Source organism: Perca fluviatilis, chromosome 21 (genome assembly GCF_010015445.1).
Source record: "Perca fluviatilis chromosome 21, GENO_Pfluv_1.0, whole genome shotgun sequence".
NCBI lineage: Eukaryota > Metazoa > Chordata > Actinopteri > Perciformes > Percidae > Perca > Perca fluviatilis.
This window is the reverse complement of record NC_053132.1, coordinates 2,602,668-2,621,962: the sequence shown is the minus strand read 5'-3', so window position 1 is coordinate 2,621,962 and position 19,295 is coordinate 2,602,668. Positions and strand designations below refer to the sequence as shown.

At 40.0% G+C, this 19,295-nt stretch overlaps 1 protein-coding gene across 10 annotated transcripts in view; it reads left to right on the top strand.

Moving 5' to 3' along the window:
• Positions 1-19,085, top strand: part of LOC120550713 (protein NLRC3-like) — a 32,373-nt gene extending 13,288 nt beyond the window's left edge. For 8 of the 10 annotated variants that reach the window (XM_039787452.1, XM_039787448.1, XM_039787450.1 and 5 more), the window contains 8 exons: positions 5,163-5,329; positions 5,529-7,377; positions 9,155-9,334; positions 9,712-9,885; positions 15,768-15,941; positions 16,577-16,750; positions 17,204-17,229; positions 17,490-19,085. In XM_039787452.1, the coding sequence (XP_039643386.1) occupies positions 5,163-5,329; positions 5,529-7,377; positions 9,155-9,334; positions 9,712-9,885; positions 15,768-15,941; positions 16,577-16,750; positions 17,204-17,229; positions 17,490-17,491 (2,746 nt within the window). In that variant the 3' untranslated portion in view covers positions 17,492-19,085. The other 2 variants (XM_039787457.1, XM_039787456.1) reach the window with 2 other exon arrangements.
• Positions 19,086-19,295: the final 210 nt, after the last annotated feature.

Genomic DNA, 19,295 nt, shown 5'->3' with positions numbered 1-19,295 from the left:
ACTGTTACTACTGTAAACTGACCTGAAGATGATTAAGTTTTAAATAGGGATGCACCCAATCCAGATTTTTGGGGTTCAGCCAAATACCGAATCCACTGGTTAAGATTCTGCCAAATCCTCCTCCCATCCTCAGTCCATTAACACAGTAAACACATTAATGAAGTAAACAATGTCCACAGCAGTGTATTTTTAATTTAATTTTATTTTAACTGTAAAAGAAATAAGAATAGGCAACATTATGCCAGGAAGACAAGTGGGAAAAACTATTTTGAAAATTACCATAGGCCTATGTTTACCCCATCTCAAGATCCAATCAATATCCAAAATAGTAGCCTTTTAGATTTATAATTCAGACCTGCCAACCTGTACTCATTTTGCATAGTAGTTAAGCATTTTGACATAAAAATACAGTGATACGATTTGTCACTTTAAACTATATATGCGAAAATCGGGTGGCTGCTTTGAGTTCACTCGTTGACGGTTGACGTGAAGTAGCAGTCTTCATTCTTGGATTTCGTTACAAAGGTCTTATATATTTTTTGCCTTTCCTAGGATTAAGTACATACCGTAACAAAATTAACTGTTACTAATGTAGGCTAATTTAAAAACTGACCGGAGCCCGGCCTCTCTGACCGGTACTGAGGGGGTTAGCGGTTAAACTGAGCGGAGGATGTGCGGAATGTGTCGGTGTCAGTCGGAGCCTGGCTGGCCACTCGGCGCCTTCAGACAAAGCTGAAGCTATCAGGCTAACGACTTATTAGCTAGCCAAACACCGAGCGGTAACATCTGCAATGACTGGATCTGTGAGCGCATCAATCTGCTCGGTGTGCGTCTTATAACAAACAGAGCGAGCAGCCGCCGGACTCTAACATCTGTTGATCCGTGCAGGACTTCACTGTGAGTGGAATGTTTAGGTAGGTAGGTAGGTAGGTAGTTAGGTAGGTAGGTAGGTAGGTAGGTAGGTAGGTAGGTAGGTAGGTAGGTAGGTACAGTGCCTTGCGAAAGTATTCGGCCCCCTTGAACGTTTCGACCTTTTGCCACATTTCAGGCCTCAAACATAAAGATATAAAACTGTAATTTTTTGTGAAGAATCAACAACAAGTGGGTCCCAATTATGAAGTGGAACGAAATTCATTGGCTATTTCAAACTTTTTTAACAAATAAAAAACTGAAAAAGTGGGCGTGCAAAATTATTCAGCCCCTTTACTTTCAGTGCAGCAAACTCTCTCCAGAAGTTCAGTGAGGATCTCTGAATGATCCAATGTTGACCTAAATGACTAATAATGATAAATAGAATCCAGCTGTGTGTAATCAAGTCTCCGTATAAATGCACCTGCTCTGTGATAGTCTCAGAGGTCCGTGTAAAAGCGCAGAGGGCGTCATGAAGAACAAGGAGACACACCAGGCAGGTCCGAGATACTGTTGTGGAGAAGTTTAAAGCCGGATTTGGATACAAAAGAGATTTCCCAAGCTTTACACATCCCAAGGAGCACTGTGCAAGCGATAATATTGAAATGGAAGGAGTATCAGACCACTACAAATCTATGAAGACCCGGCCGTCCCTCTAAACTTTCAGCTCATACAATGAGAAGACTGATCAGAGATGCAGCCAAGAGGCCCATGAACACTCTGGATGAACTGCAGAGATCTACAGCTGAGGTGGGAGACTCTGTCCATAGGACAACAATCAGTCGTATACTGCACAAATCTGGCCTTTATGGAAGAGTGGCAAGAAGAAAGCCATTTCTTAAAGATATCCATAAAAAGTGTCGTTCAAAGTTTGCCAAAAGCCACCTGGGAGACACACCAAACATGTGGAAGAAGGTGCTGTGGTCAGATGAAACCAAAATCGAACTTTTGGCAACAATGCAAAACGTTATGTTTGGCGTAAAAGCAACACAGCTCATCACCCTGAACACACCATCCCCACTGTCAAACATGGTGGTGGCAGCATCATGGTTTGGGCCTGCTTTTCTTCAGCAGGGACAGGGAAGATGGTTAAAATTGATGGGAAGATGGATGGAGCCAAATACGGGACCATTCTGGAAGAAAACCTGATGGAGTCTGCAAAAGACCTGAGACTGGGACGGAGATTTGTCTTCCAACAAGACAATGATCCAAAACATAAAGCAAAATCTACAATGGAATGGTTCACAAATAAACATATCCAGGTGTTAGAATGGCCAAGTCAAAGTCCAGACCTGAATCCAATCGAGAATCTGTGGAAAGAACTGAAAACTGCTGTTCACAAACGCTCTCCATCCAACCTCACTGAGCTCGAGCTGTTTTGCAAGGAGGAATGGGCAAAAATGTCAGTCTCTCGATGTGCAAAACTGATAGAGACATACCCCAAGCGACTTACAGCTGTAATCGCAGCAAAAGGTGGCGCTACAAAGTATTAACTTAAGGGGCTGAATAATTTTGCACGCCCAATATTTCAGTTTTTTATTTGTTTAAAAGGTTTGAAATATCCAATAAATTTCGTTCCACTTCATGATTGTGTCCCACTTGTTGTTGATTCTTCACAAAAAATTACAGTTTTATATCTTTATGTTTGAGGCCTGAAATGTGGCAAAAGGTCGAAAAGTTCAAGGGGGCCGAATACTTTCGCAAGGCACTGTAGGTAGGTAGGTAGGTAGGTAGGTAGGTAGGTAGGTAGGTAGGTAGATAGATAGATAGATAGATAGATAGATAGATAGATAGATAGATAGATAGATACTTTATTCATCCCAAAGAAAATTTTAGAGACGATGTGACCAGCAGGTAACGTTAAAGGTTCGCTGTTACTGTATCACAGCTGCAAGTAAACGCTGAACTGAGCTGTGTGTTTTCAGCGTTAAACACTGCTGCAGGTATTCATGCACGACTGTTGTTGGTGAGATACAGGTGGAAGACTTACTCACATCATCTATTACAGTAAAAGTAGAAAAAACATTGTTTTAGTGTTACAAATTACTTGTCAGTTGCATTCAACATCTTGCCTAGGTAATAGTACAAAAGTATTATCAAAATATACTTAAAGTACCAAAAGTAAAAGTGCTCATTATGTAGTGTAATATATCTTATTTTATTGGATTATGTTATGATCAAATAAATTGTATTAAATATGACTGATAATCTAAATAATTTTTTTTATTTAATTCAAGTAGCCTAATTGTACATAATTATTTTCTAGGGTTTAAAATTTATACAGATTTGACATTTTCCCCTCATACTTCTGTCGGAATGAGTTCAAAGTTGACATTGAATTTCATTTGAAATGGTCTTAAAAAAAGGTCTTAAAAAGCCTTGACTTTAAGTTGGAGGATCCTAGGGATACCCTGTATATTGTTCGTGTTTGTGACTTTTTCAGTGTAGCCTAGGCTGTACAAACCATCACGAAAAAGAATTATAGGAATGGTATAGTAGGCCAATTTTGGACCAGAACCAGAAGTTGCTACTCAGAAACGTTTTTCAAGGTTGGCAGGTCTGATAATTCCATAAAGTAGCTGGTAATGGTCGTCTGGTTAACACCAGTTTTTAGCTGTGACTGTTCTTCCTTTGCCATACCTGAATTTGCTGCATTCTGGCTGCTGTCTGTAGATTCCTTCGTGCACAACTTCTATTCTTTCCGATGTTTGATACCAGATGTTTTAACAGCGGCCATGTTGTGTATAGTTTAGGGTCCTAGCCACCATGAGACAAATTGGCATTGCAAATTGAACATGTAGCTGAATTTGAATTGCCTTCTTTTGATTGAAAGTACTGACAAACAACAACTTTTTCTGCTCACCAGATCCATGTCCACTTCCTCACAGCCTACTGCATTGAACGCTCCACCTACGTAAACACCTTCCCATAATCAACAGCAGCGTAATTACGTCGACCAGCGTAAATCGCATAGTGCAAGTGTAGGTTTCACTGGAAATATAATTCGAAGGCAGAAATAGCCAAAAAGCCAAATTTTCGGCCAAATCCGAAGCTGAATTCGGTGTATCCCTAGTTTTAAATGTTGTCTGATAATCTACCCTATTCTTTTATAATTACATGAGTGAGTGATGTAAAGTACAGTAATAAAACAGTGGAATACAGTTTAATCTCTTCTATCTAACCACTAAGTAGACAACTCAATATTTAGAGCCACACTGCATCGTTTTGCTTCAATAATGATCGAGAGTCACCGACACCAGGACGATTCGTCAACATAATCAACGTCATTGATTTCAAAAATGCGTTGATTTGCTTAACATGCGTCAGAATAGAGGAAGTTGGCAGCGCTCGTAAATACCCTGACACACCAAGCCGATGGCAGGGGACTAGTAGCAACGACGACCGACTGTGGTGTCGCCTCACAATGGCCCTCATTTATCAAAAGTGTATACCTGTATATTACTATTAGGACTATAGAAAAATGTGTCGATGTATAAATTAAATAGGCTAAACTTCAGCTGGAGTCCGATTTTCCACGGCAACACTGTTGACCACATCAGTGATCTCCTTCCATCCCGCATTCTTTCTACAGCCTTTAATACCAGTTTTCAGGCTGCCAAATAGTACACACTTTGATGCAAATGAACCGGAGATATCAGGGTTTCAATCTCCACCTCTGAAAAGTGCTGCATCTCAGTCAGATTACGTCTCGCCATGTCGTGAATTGTAGGGGCGAGGCCTCAAAACCCAGAATATATTGGGGCGTGTTATTCTAATGACGATCGTTTTCAGCCGCGGCATTTCTCAAGGGCAGGTATTGCATACACCTGGATTTCAAAGGTACGCACAGCTTCATAAATCAGGCGGTGAGAGGAGTGTAAGCATAATCTTACGCCAACATATACGCCCGTTTCTACGCAAGAATGATAAATGAGGGCCATTGGTACCACATACGTTCTACGTACACAAACGTGATACTGTTGCTATGATACACACAACAAACAGTGTTTGCTTGAGCAGCGGCAGAACTGAACAGAGCCGAGCTGTCTTCGCCGGGAAGACAGCGGACACTGGGATATGGCTAACCAGACTTTGCTCATCCCAGGCTGTCACCCGTTCTCTCCGCAAATTGATTGATTAATAAGGGGGGGGTCCCTCATCAATCAATGACAAAAATAATTGTTAAGGACAGCCCTAGTGGGTTTGTCACCTGTAATGTAATGTAATGTGTTATAAATATTTAATCTCCACAGAGAGAAGAAAAGAACTCATGATTCTGTGGAGGAACAGCCGTCCTGCTGTGCTTTGTGTCAGGACGTCCTGAAGGATCCAGTCTCTACCAGCTGTGGACACGGTTTCTGTAGACAGTGCATCACCTCAGACTCCTCCTGTCCCCAATGTGGAAAAAGATCCAAAACAAGTAAGAATTTTTTTTTTTTTTTTTTTTTTTTTTTTTTTTTTTTTTTTTATTTTTTTTTTTTTTTTGGTCACCTATTCATCTGACTCTGTACTTTTTTTTTTTTTTTTTTTTTTTTTTTTTTTTTTTTATTTTTGTGTTTTTTAAAATTTTTTTTTTTTTTTGTTGTTTGTTTTTTTAGTTTTTTTTAACTCTCATATAGTGCTGTCGCTGTTGGCAGTTCCTGTTCTGCAGGATGTTGTACTTGGACATAAGATCAGTCAGAAGACGAGTTTTAAACATGTAATTGAAGGAACTTGTGAAATAGGAAAAACAGGAAGTAAAACCCTCCTCAACAAGATCTACACTGAGATCTACATCGCAAAGGGACAGAGTGAAGAAGTTAATACCCAACATGAGGTGATGCAGCTCAAGACAGCTTCCAAGAATAAGATCTTTCTCGCCAATCCAATCAAGTGCCATGACATCTTTAAAGCCTTACCTGATGAACAGAAACACATCAGAGTTGTTTTGATGTGCGGCGTCGCTGGCGTTGGAAAAACCTTCTCAGTTCAGAAGTTCTGTCTGGACTGGGCCGAGGGTTTGGAGAACCAAGATATCAGTCTGGTGATTCCTCTTTCCTTCAGGGAGCTGAACTTGATCAAAGATGAGCAGTACAGTCTTCTGGAGCTGCTCCGTGTTTTTCATCCATCTTTACAGAAGCTCACAGCAGAGCAGCTCACTCGCACTAAAGTTCTCTTCATCTTTGACGGCCTGGATGAAAGCAGACTTTACCTGGATTTCAAAAACAATAAGGCTGTTTCTGATGTCACACAGAAGTCATCAGTCAACGTGCTGTTGACAAACCTCATCCAGGGGAAGCTGCTTCCCTCAGCTCTCGTCTGGATAACTTCCCGACCTGCAGCAGCCAATCAGATCCCTCCTGCGTGTGTTGACAGGGTGACAGAAGTACAAGGCTTCACTGACGACCAGAAGGAGGAGTACTTCAGGAAGAGAGTCAGTGATGAAGAGCTGTCCAGCAGAATCATCTCCCACATCAAGACATCCAGGAGCCTCCACATCATGTGTCTGATCCCAGTCTTCTGCTGGATCACTGCTACAGTTCTGAACCACATGTTGACTACAGACCAGAGAGGAGAGCTGCCCAAGACCCTGACTGACATGTACTCACACTTCCTGCTGGTTCAGACAAAGAGGAAGAAGCTCAAGTATGCTGAGGGACATGAGACGAGTCCACAGGAGCTGACGGAGGCTGACAGGGAAGTTCTTCTGAAGCTGGGGAGGCTGGCGTTTGAAGAGCTGCAGAAAGGAAACATCATGTTCTACCAAGAAGACCTGGAGCGCTGTGGTCTGGATGTCACAGAGGCCTCGCTGTACTCAGGAGTTTGTTCAGAGATCTTCAAAAGAGAGAGTGTGATCTTCCAGAAAACAGTCTACTGCTTCGTTCATCTGAGCGTTCAGGAGTTTCTGGCTGCAGTCTACCTGTTCCACTGTTACACCAACAGGAACACACAGGTACTCAAGGACTTCATGGATGATGATGATGATGAAGAGGATGTTGTTGATTGGGACAATGACCATTACCCATCCCTGGATGTCTTCCTGAAGACAGCCATGAATAAATCCCTCAAAAGTAAAAATGGCCACCTGGACCTGTTTGTCCGCTTCCTTCATGGCCTCCCTCTGGAGTCCAACCAGAGACTCTTAGAAGGCCTGCTGGGTCAGACAGACAACAGTCCAGAAATCATCCAGAGAGCCATCAACAACCTGAAGAAGATGGACAAAGATGGGATATCTCCTGACCGAATTATCAACATCTTCCACTGTCTGATAGAGATGGACGACCGCTCGGTCCATCAGGAGATCCAAGAGTTCCTGAAATCAGAGAACCGATCAAAGAAGCAACTCTCTGAGATCCACTGCTCAGCTCTGGCATACACACTGCAGATGTCAGAGGAGGTTCTGGATGAGTTGGACCTGGAGAAGTACAACACAATGACATGGGCACGACAGAGACTGATTCCAGCTGTTAGGAACTGCAGAAAGGCTCGGTAAGTCCAGACGACATTAACTTTATAAAAACCATGTCGATTTGTAGTTTAGTTCCTCAAATACAAACTTTAAAATTATCATTATTTTTAAATTGTCTTTCACTTATTTATTGCAAGATATGTCACTTCTTTGTTTTGTCACAGATGATCTTTAGCTGTTTCAAATGCTGTGAGAGCAAAATATGTTGATGTTTCAGTTGGTTGTGTTTCTAGCTATGAAGTAAATGAACTCAGTTATTTTAATTATTTATAATAACTTACATATTACAGCTTATTCTTCTAATTCTATTCAACATGTAAACCTGAAACAAACACACTTCGGAGGTTGAAATTTTCTCAGCAGCATTTTATCAGTTATCAGAGTAGTAAAGTTATTATCACATGAGTACTTTCAGCAAGTTAACTTCATCGTTAATCAGACATACAAGTAGGGCTGGGCAATAAATCAATATTATATCGATATTGTGATATGAGACTAGATGTTGTTTTAGATGTGGCGTGTGGTTTTGGTCCACGCTGCAGTCTGCCCTTGTCCTTGGCAGTGGCTGCAGCGTACCAGATGGTGATGGAGGATGTGAGGATGGACTCAATGATCGCTGTGTAGAAGTGCAGCATCATTGTCTTAGAGGGTTGAGCTCTAGGTTGTTTTGGTTGCACCAGGTCACCAGGTGGTCAGCCTCCGACCTGTAGGCGGACTCGTCACCATCAGAGATGAGTCCGATGAGGGAGGTGTCGTCCACAAACTTCAGAAGCTTGACAGACTGGTGACCTGAATTGCAACTGTTGGTGTACAGGGAGAAGAGCAGAGGAGAAAGAACACAGCCCTGAGGGGATCCGATGCTGATGGTCTGTGAGTCAGAGACATGTTTCCCCAGCTTCATATGCTGCTTCCTTCCATTATATCTACATTACCAATTATTATTTATTTAAAATCTAAGTGTGATGATATTTTTGTTAAAGCACCAATTGTCAACCATGGAATATTGCCGCAATATCGATATCGAGGTATTTGGTCAAGAATATTGTGATATCTGATTTACTCTCTATCGCCCAGCCCTACATACAGGTAATACCTGACTTATTTTAACAGTAGTTGAAAATGTAAGAGATTGCCTAAAGATCTGTATCACTTACCACCAATAGCAGAGGTCTGATTATATTTTTATATTGATAAACATCTTTCTAATGATATTATATTGAAAATAATGTAACTTTAGTGTGTGTGCAATTGTGTTTGTGAGCTGAGTAAATTTTTCAGATGAAGAAAAGTCTGAAAATATGTCATGCACATCAACGCATTTCATTATAGTAATGATTACATATGTATTATTATTTTATCTCTAATATTGTCAAGCGATTTGTTTAATTTCTGCTCCATTTGGAAACTGAAATTTCCACTTATAGACATGAACCTGACAGCAGCAGGTAGCCAGTAAAGAGAGCTCATTGTTTCAACTGAAACTGTTCACTGAGCTGTAAAGATGATTTCTAATCAAGATGAAATCCTGCTTTGATTCAGGCCACTTTGTGGAGTCACACATATGATCAGATCACACTGAAAGACTGTGGATATTATGGAAACCTAAATGTAACTATTACTCTCTCAATTTATCTGTGAGATTAAAGGAAAAACTAAGAAGAGAGAGATTAATGTCAAACACAGTGAGAGAAGATCAGCTGAACCACTGATGTGAAGAGCAAATGTTCATCAAACTGTTTTATCATTGAAGTGTGTTCTTTTATAGTAACAGATTTTGTAATTTGTGTGTCATGACAGACTTACTGGCCTTAGACCTTCAAAGACTCACTGTGAAGTTTTGGCCTCAGCTCTGAAGTCCAACCCCTCTCATCTGATAGAGCTGGACATGGGTGACGATTGCATCTTCGTGGAGGAGTCAGGAGTGAAGTGTCTGTCTGCTGGATTGGAAAGTCCAAACTGTAGACTGGAGACTCTGAGGTCAGTTTCAAATCCTTATGAGGTTTCACATGCTGGGTTCATACATTGACAGACTCCATTGTGGTCCATCATTCAGTGAACATGTCAGTACTGATGAAGCTGTAGAGTGAGTGAGCGATATGAAATATGTTGTTGAAGATTTGATGACCGCTTATAAAAAACAGGCTGCAGACAGTTTGAGCTTTGATTGTAAAGTGATTTGTATCTTCAAATCATTGCTGATATGATGATCCAAAATAACACCATGACAGTCAGTACTAAATTTAGAAAAGGTTATTGTTTAGGACATAGTAATGTTGAGCTACACATTTAAAACCTCAACACATCTGATTGGATTAGAAATGGATTCTTATCTACATTATTTATTCTTTATTCAGACTGAGGGACTGCAGTTTGTCAGAGGTCGGCTGTGCTTCTGTGGTCTCGGCGCTGAAGTCCAACCCCTCCCATCTGAGAGAGCTGGATCTGAGTCACAATGTGCTGAAGGATTCAGGAGTGAAGCTGCTGTGTGATTTTCTGGAGAATCCTCACTGTAAACTGGAGATTCTGAGGTCAGACACCATGTTTTACTAATGTGCTGTATTTACTATGATGTGAAAGTTGTGGTGACACTAAACTGCAGATATTAGGCTGATATTATACTGATCCAGACTGCTAAAATCTTGTTTTCCCCTCCAGTGGTTTAGGTTAATGAGTGTAGCAGAGCGATGTTGATCTACAGATTTAAATATAACATATATTAATAAATATTACTCTGAACCTAAACCTTAAACAGTGGACTTATATTCCCCATCATGTTTTTATTTTAAGAAATGAATGAATGATCATAAAAACCATAAATACAATTAAAGCTGCAAGCAGCGTTGGTCGGTCCATCAAGCCTCTGTGCGCATCAGGGTTACTGGCGGACGCCGCTCACTTGCAACCGTGCATTTGCGTGGCACTCAGACACTGCAAATCATCAGCAATGAAAAGGGAACTCCCCGCTGAGTTCAATGATACCTCACACAAGACTCTACGACATACAGTTAATTAGCTGTGAAAGGGGGCATGGCCAAAGCATAGAGGGCGGGTCATACCATGACCAATAAAAAAGGAAGTCTCTGCTGCGTTCATTGATACTTCACATAACACTTTACCTTAAACGGGTCACCAGTTATGAAAGGGCGCGTGGCTTAATAACAGGGGGGCGGGCAAAACCATCACCAATGAATAAGGAACTCTCTGCTGAGTTCAATGACACCTCACACAAGGGTCTACATCAAACAGGTCATAAGTTATAAAAGGGGGCGTGGCTACATCATAGGGGGTCAAACCATCACCAATCAAAAAGAAACTGTCTGCTGAGTTCAATGATACCTCACACAAGACTCTACCGTAAATGGTTCAAATATTATGAAAGGGGGGCGTGGTATAGGGGGCGGCTCAGTATCACATGTAGACCACACATTTTAAGTTTATGTAAATCAGATGATGTTTGTCATATAAAGCTGATTTCCTGTTGCCAGCGGGGGGTCGGTATTACACAAAAGTCAATTTTGCCTATAAATGTCCTGCGGCCTGGACCATTGTCACTCTTCAGAAATTTCGGCCAAATTGGACAATGTACAGTAAAGTCACAACAACTTCTTCGTTCATCGATAAATGCTCAAAATGGCCACCACGCCACGCCCACACCGTTGGACGTAAAATGTTGCTTTTAATAACTTTTCATCGTTAAGGTCTTTAGATGACACAGACCGAAATTGAAGTCTATCTGATAAAATCTTGAGGAGGAGTTTGTTAAAGTATAGCACCTTGACTTTTAGGCCTACTTCCTGTTGCTACTAGGGGGCGCTATAAATTTGAGTCAATTTTGGCCGGAATCCTGAAAAGTTTCGAGCCAAATGGTCAATCGCTCAAGTTACACCCACTTCCTGTTTCGATGGCCCCCTACAGGAAGTTGGTCCTCTATAACTTTTAGCATTTTTTTGCCCTATTAAAACTCTTTTAATAAGTTTTCATCTTTAACGTCTTACCCCCAATATCCACAGACTGCGTAACGGCTGCGGATCCGCTCCAGAGCAGTGGCAGAGTCATTAGGTTTCCATTAAAGTCAGTGTGTGTATTTATTTGTATTGTGTGTATAATGTGTGTATTTCCACTGACTGCATAATGGCTGCGTTCCGACTCCGGCACAGCTTCGGCGGTCTGCAGCCATCCGGAGCTGATACGCAGATGTTGTTGCCGGACGCCGGAGAGCGCCGCAGCAATTCAGGACATGGCAGCTAGTGCGGGACAGGAAGTCGAGCACAGAAACAAAATAAAACCTCTGTTTAATTATCAAAATAAAATCCAGCGTGCTCACGGCTGATCATATTTCCCTGCACTACACCTTGAAAACAGCACAGAGCTGTTTCCCCTCTACTCCTCTGGATGGAAACAAACTGTTGTTGGTTTTCTGGTTCTATTCTACATGAATTTGTGAGATCTCGTTGGGTCCTCGTGACTTTAGCTGTCAGTCACAGCTGCAGCCGTGCCGCAACAAATCCAGACCTGGTGGGTATTGATGCGCGGAGCTGATCCGCAGACCTTCTGCATTCAGTGGAAATCCGGAGTTAAGCTGGTACAGACCAAATGTGAAGTTGATCAGATGAAATCTCTAGGAGGAGTTCTTTAAAGTATGACATGTGGAAATGGCCAAAAAACAACTTTCAATTCAAAATTGCAGGTTTCATGTTAGGTTTAGGGCAGAGTTTTTCAGTAGGTGAGGCCCTGGGGGCGTCAAAGAGCCAAAGGGGAGGGGGAAACGCCAAGAAAAAATAACTCTGTATCCAGCTCTATTCATAACATTAATTGTAAATGGACTGTTATTATATAGCGCTTGGAATCTTAACGACTACTCAAAGCGCTTTTACATAGTACACCATTCACACACATTTACACGCTGTGGTCGAGGCTGCCGTACAAGGTGCCACCTGCTCATCAGATAAAAACTCACACACATTTACACTCCGATGCACAGCATCGGGGGCAACTCGGGGTTCAGTATCTTGCCTAAGGACCATTTGGCATGGGACTGCAGGGACAGGGATCAAACCACCAACCTCCCAATTGGCAGGCGACCGCTCTACCACTGAGCCACAGCCGCCCCATACATGTGCGTGCTTGTTTAAAATGCTTTAAAATGTAGTGTTTCCTTATCCCAAGTCAACAGAAGTCAGCATTAACCAGCAACAAACGTAGGAAATATGATCCTGAGTTAAAGTCAGGTTTCACCTGGTCGGGGTCCGACGCTGCACCGCAGTGTGTGGTCTTCAAGGAGGTGCTAGCCAATGACAGCACCTCCACCTACTTGTGTTAGCGTCAGCTGACTTTGCCGGGGCTTCAGCCCAATGTTCTGAGTGTATCCCCGAATGTATTTTGAAAAATTGACTGACAAATATAAAACCGGACGTTGCTTACTTACTGACGTTGCTGTAAAAAGCTGTTCAGCTTCAGGTTTATAAAGGACACGGTCTGCTGTCGACATGCTGCGGCAGATGTGTCGTATTTCCGTAGTTTCGGTTTTCCACCTCCGATGTAGAGCAGCGTACAGCCACTTCCCTAAACTGTGTCTCATTCAGAGACCAGAGACTGAAACAGGGCTCTGTGTCTGTCAGAAGTTGTGAGATCTACTGTATTGATTGAATGTGCACAAAGTTTTGGACACAGAAATCTTGCTCAAACATTTGAAATATTATAGTCCAGGGGTTTATCAATAAATGAAAATGAATAATGTAGAATTGAGGTTACTTCCTCAACAAAGATGCAAAAGAGAAGGTAAGAGTAAATTATGCCTAAGCTACATGTGTGCTGACTCAGATATAATTAGAAAAGCAGATCTACAGGAGAATAAATAGATGAATGCAATACAGAACGCCTGAGAGCCTTACTGCAATATATTCCATTATGTTTTATATTTGGATTGTAATCTGTTTCCCTTTACATAAAGATATTTCCAGCATAGGTGCATACAAATTCACCAGTATGCAGCAAATTAAGTGTTTAATGCTCAAAATATTTCGGGGGTAGACCCCCAGACCCCCCGCATCATGACATATGTTACGCATGTTTTGTTGACTTGTGAATAGGCCTATTTACATTGTGATGAATGATTTTAAAAGCAGCCTCAATTAGGTCTCCATGAAGTTGGAAATGATTTGCTGTTGCAAAGAATCGTTTATGAATGCATTTTTTTAAAAGTTGTGGAAATAAAATGTCTTCAAATACAATATTAAAAAATATTTACAGTACATTTTATCAGTTGTTCATCAAACACAAAAGATGGCATTTACTGCAGAGGCATGTGTGGGTTAGGGCAGGCGCTCAGGATTTTGGGGGGGGGGCTCGGCTGACCTTACCTACTCTAAGGGGAGGCTCACATTCACCTAATTTGAAAATCCATTTTTGTGCGCCTATTCCCAAAACCATTAAAATACGTAAATTTTAACCAGGCTTGATGCGACTGCAAATTTTCATGGGTTTTTGAGTACATTAAGCCCCTGAAAAAGGCGATTCATATACCCAGGATAAGAAGAATTCCTTCAGCTTCAATAGGGCTTTCACCACTGTCAGCGCAGAGGCCCTAATGAATAAATAATCTGTTTCAACTGTTAGACAATAAAAAATATATATAGTATTTTTATTTTCCAACATGTTTATGAAGATATATGATACTGACCAAAGAGGGACTGATGATGAACAAATATAATAGGTTTTGTTTATATTTCCTCAATTATATACTTATTTTATATATTACATTTACTGTATGTTTGGAAACTGACTTGACGCTGATCTTAAATCAGTTTCTGTAGGTTTTTATTTGTGTTTGGCTGAACAACATGAGTTCGTATAGATGGATCCCCTGATGGAGCTGGTAGAGTTTAAGAGGTGAAGTCACTATGTCTTTATTAAAGTAGCAGCTCGTTGTCATTAATATTAAAGTGATGGCGAGATACACAGTTGGTTCCATTAGTGCCTGCACCAAGCTATTCAACCCATAACGCTAACTTGTGTTTGACCCAGCTGAACAAAGCTTCTGGAGGTTCTTTTTGGCTCGAGGTCATGGTGCAAAGGACCAAAACTTAAAAAGAGATGTCATTAAAGTGATTGGAGTAATACTCCAATCACTTTAATGACATCTCTTTTTAAGTTTGCCCGGTAAATACAAAGCAGTACTTTGAAACTGGGCAAAACAACCAGCACAACTTTATTTGAACAACTATGTATTTAAAAAGAGCAAGACAATACAAGATTCAAGTTACAAACATAGTAAGTCACAGTTAAACAAGAGTAACTTTGTTTTACTGTAGTGTTATTTTTTTTCCTGTCTTCATTTAACTCGTACATTGGGCATGAAACAAATTGCACCCACAACCAGTACTACTTTCAACTTGAGATAATCTTAATCAAAAAAAAGAAATCTATAATCTAATCAAAATAATCTTTTACCAGAAGTCTAGCATGGCTAAACTAAATGATCCAGTAAATGTACTCAAACCACAACTTAAATATCAAAAACCCAACAAAGAAAATTTAATATATAAAACCAAATTAACCAAAAACTGAGATCTCTCATTTCATAGAGATAACCAGGGGAATACTAAATCAGTCTTTGTTTGTTCAACCCAGTTTCAGGGTTAGTTTGAGTGCACTGAAGTTCCTACCACCACCCTTAGCAGGTAAAATGGCCATTCTGGCTCCTCAGAGAATGGAGTAGGGAAACAACGAGAAAATCCACGACGTTGTATAACTTCTCTTTCACACTTTCAAGAATCTCTCCTTGTTTATTGTTGCTAGTTTTCTACTTTAATCAAAGTGGTTAGACCATTTCAACAACACAAGAGCTACCTGCTGGCGCTACTATTGTGTTCTCTCTCCAGTAGCGGCCGGGGGAAGAGTTGAATGACAGGTGTTGAGAACCAATCAGATTGGATAAAATAACGTCTCCAATTCTGATTCGCCAGGGACGCAGCGAGGTGCGTCCGGAGGAGAATCTTTAAGAAACCAATTAGAGACCAGCTTCAGGTCACATCCTGGCCAAAAGTTTAAGGACTCACATACACAGCCATTTGGCCGGCGTCCCTGCAGCCAAGAAACCGGAGGAAACCTATTGAAACATAGAAAATAGTTAACGGATTAAAGCCAGTTTTTATTAAATGCAGAGGCTCTTACTAGTAAACTATTTTATTTTATTTTTCATTTTTTATTTTATTTTTATATACATTTATATTTCTGAAATTTTGATGGGGGCGGCGCCCGAGCGCCTTCTATTGACAAGCTGCCACTGGAAGTGTCCATCTACTAAACTTCTACATTCTAAACCTTCAGCTCTGAATCAGCTCTATAAAACATTGAATCATTTAAAGCAGAACATTGTCTTCTAAAGTTTATTACTTTACTCTTTATTCAGATTGGGGAGCTGCATATTGTCAGAGATCAGCTGTGCTTCTCTGGTCACAGCTTTGAACTCCAACCCCTCCCATCTCAGAGAGCTGGACCTCAGTAACAACGAGCTGAAGGATTCAGGAGTGAAGCATCTGTGTTATTTTCTGGAGAGTTCAAACTGTAGACTGGAGACTCTGAAGTAAGTTCAGTGACTCTGTTACTGTTATAGATCTTATGTTTTATTATAATTTGAACCTAGTGTATGTATAAATATTACTTACATCTACATGTCCTTTTGTTCATATTTTCATGTTTCACAAAAGCGTTGTTTGTTAAAGAAACTGTAGAAACTGTCCACTGTTACTTGGTAAAGTAAATATCAGTGTTTATATGTTTATAATTGTTGGTAAATGGTCTCAACTGTATACAGAAGATCCTCTGAACTAATATTGGTTTTAAAATGAAAGTCTACTCGATGATGATACATAATGGCAAAGTCAATCTGCTCATCAGATTGGACTATAAATAGATATTTATCTATGTCATACTTTCTTTATTCAGATTGAAGAACTGAGTTTTTAATTTCTGTTTGGCTGAACAACATGAGTTAGTATAAATGGAGCCACACATGGAGCTGGCAGAGTTTAAGAGCTGAAGTCACTACATATTTATTAAAGTAGCAGCTCATTTTCATTAATATTAATAGCAGCTTTTTTGTTATTTTAGTTTTTAACTTGCGTCCTGTTGGGTTCAGGTGTTTGGAGTCTCCATCTTTTTAAAACTTTTAAATTCTTATCAATCTTATGAGTTACATCATTGTTCTTCTTTATTCAGATTATGGAAATGCACATTGTCAGAGATCAGTTGTGATAATCTGGCCTCAGCTCTGAAGGCCAACCCCTCCCATCTGAGAGAGCTGGACCTGAGTGACAACAAGCTTCAGGATTCAGACGTGAAGCTGCTCTCTAATCTTGTGGAGAGTCCAAGCTGTAGACTGGAGACTCTGAGGTCAGTAGGGGGTCAGACTCAGTCCATACTGGTTCAGCAGCATTGTAATAAACACAGGGAGGTTAATGTGTTCCTCACATTGGAGTTTCCCTACAGTTCTACCTTCTAGCACAACACATGAGTGATTTAAACCATTGAATGCAGTTTCTACTTTTTTTTTTTATTCTTCCACAAACAATAAAATGCCATCTGACAAAGCAAAAGCAAGAAACATTTTACAGTCAGTTGCAATTTTTGAACAGATGTGTGATTTTACAGTACAGTGAAAACTAGTTTTTTTCTTGATCCACACTGACTAGTTATTTCCTCTAATGCAAGTTCAGAAATAAGTGAGAAAATATGACGCATCAGATCAGTTGGCTTGTGTCAGGACTCTGAAGTTGGTTAATTCAAAGAACAAACAAATATTTTAAACGGCATCCATAACTTTTGGGATTGTGTTCATCTCTACAGGATCGATGGCTGGAAACACCAGAAATGTGAGTATTGAAAGAATGTCCGCCATTCATCAAACTATTGTACATTAGGATCTGATCAGCTTGTCCTTGGCATACAACAGACATATTTTTCAATTGTCTTTATCTATAGAAACACTTTGTATTGGTGTTAGCAGCTTAGCAGCTGTATGGATGTAAATGTCAGTCAGTCCACCTATTCAAATTTTATGTTTTCATTCATCTCTTTTCATCCCAATAATGTATTTTGGTATAGGTATACTAATTTGGTACATCTCTTTCAGGAATGTCCTTTAAACTGTGGGACGTTCGTCCAGTGAAGACCTCAGGGACTGAGTGAGCAAGGGAGAGCTACTCAGGAGGGGAGATCTACTCGGCACATATAATTCAAAACTATAACTCAGCAACTGCCCAGTCGCATACCAACTGCCCAGTTGCATAACAACTGCCCAGCATCTGACAACTCAAAGCCAACACAGAGCCAAGTCTAAACCAACCTAAAGCCAACTCGATCAAAACCTGTAAATACCAAAGCCAACACTAACTAGAAGCCAACTCGAACCTGAAAAAAACGATCTTGAAGCCAAGTCCTAGCCAGCCCAAGCCAGTTGGTTTACTTTCAATTATTTTTAAAACACACTCTAAGAACTAACTCAAACTAAAACTACCAAATACACTCCTAAATTAAACTAAGATGTGCCCAACCAACATCTCTTACTTCAGGGTACAGTGCAGAGTATGTAATGCAGATGTAATATCAAATGATACCACAAGATGGCGCCATAAAGCAACTGTAAAATCACATCAGTTAGTTACTGAAGTTACATACTGTAAACCACATCTGCATGCACTGTATTCTCCATTTGGATATGTGTTTTCATATTTAGTCATGTGTGGAAAATTTACACCAAACATTTTTTTGGAGACGCACAGATGCCTGCTACTAACGGTGAAAAAACAATCATAAATTACAATAAAAAATTATATTGTAAATTGATTTTGTATAGAATGATGATGATGATGATGATGATGATGATGATGATGATGATGATGATGATAATAATAATAATAATAGTAATAATAGTAATAATAGTAATAGTAATATAAAATGCAATAATAAAATGCCTGAAAGCTGACAGCATCACCCTGAACTGAACTCCATTGAACATTTATTATAACCTATGAATCAGGTTTTTATTACAGGTCAGATGTGTTTATTTGATATTTTAACATTGGAGATCAATTTTCCAATAAAAAAACTATTCTGGCACTGCTCAAAAAATAAATAAATTTGTCATCACGTTACCCTTTAGCGTTGGTCTGTATTTAAAGATGGTGTCTCCTCCTTTTGTACCTTCCCTATCAAAATCTAATAAATATGTTTTTGCCTTTGCCTTCTTATTAGTGAAAAGACTAATTTTAACTAAATTGAAATTAAGAACCCCCCCCCCCCACCTGTAATGCACGTTGGTTGGCGGATGTCCTTTATTCCTTCAATTAGAACAAATTAGACTTTCTACAAGGAGTTCTTCTCAAAAATGTTGGAAGGTATTGGGCCCATTCTTTCTATATTTTGAGAATATTAGTTTCTCACATATTTCTGACTACGACTAGATTGGCCTAGTCCTGGCAATATGTCCTATTTTGTTAGGGTGACTACCTATTGTAATGTTTTGCTGAATTTGGATGCTGTATGTATGTATTTTTGTATTTAATCCTCATTACTGACTGTAAGGGGGTTGTTGTGTTTTGGTTTGCTTTGATTTGTTTATTTTATTTTGTGTATGTCAGCAAAAAAGGAAACTTATTTTTATACATATATTTTTCAACTGCTTTTGTATTGCTGTTTTGAAATTAATAAACAAACCTGAACAAGAAAAGACCATTACTCAATGCTGATTGGTCAAGCCCTTTTAAAAGTCCCCAAACAGAGACCACCTGACTATACCTGAAGCAGGGTGGTTAAATTAAACGCACCTGCATGGGAAGGAACCGCCCCCTTCAGGTGCAATCAATCAACCTAATTAGATGCTCTATATATGTAGCGCTTGTGTACTCTCTTGCATTGTGTTTATTGATGAGACATGTAC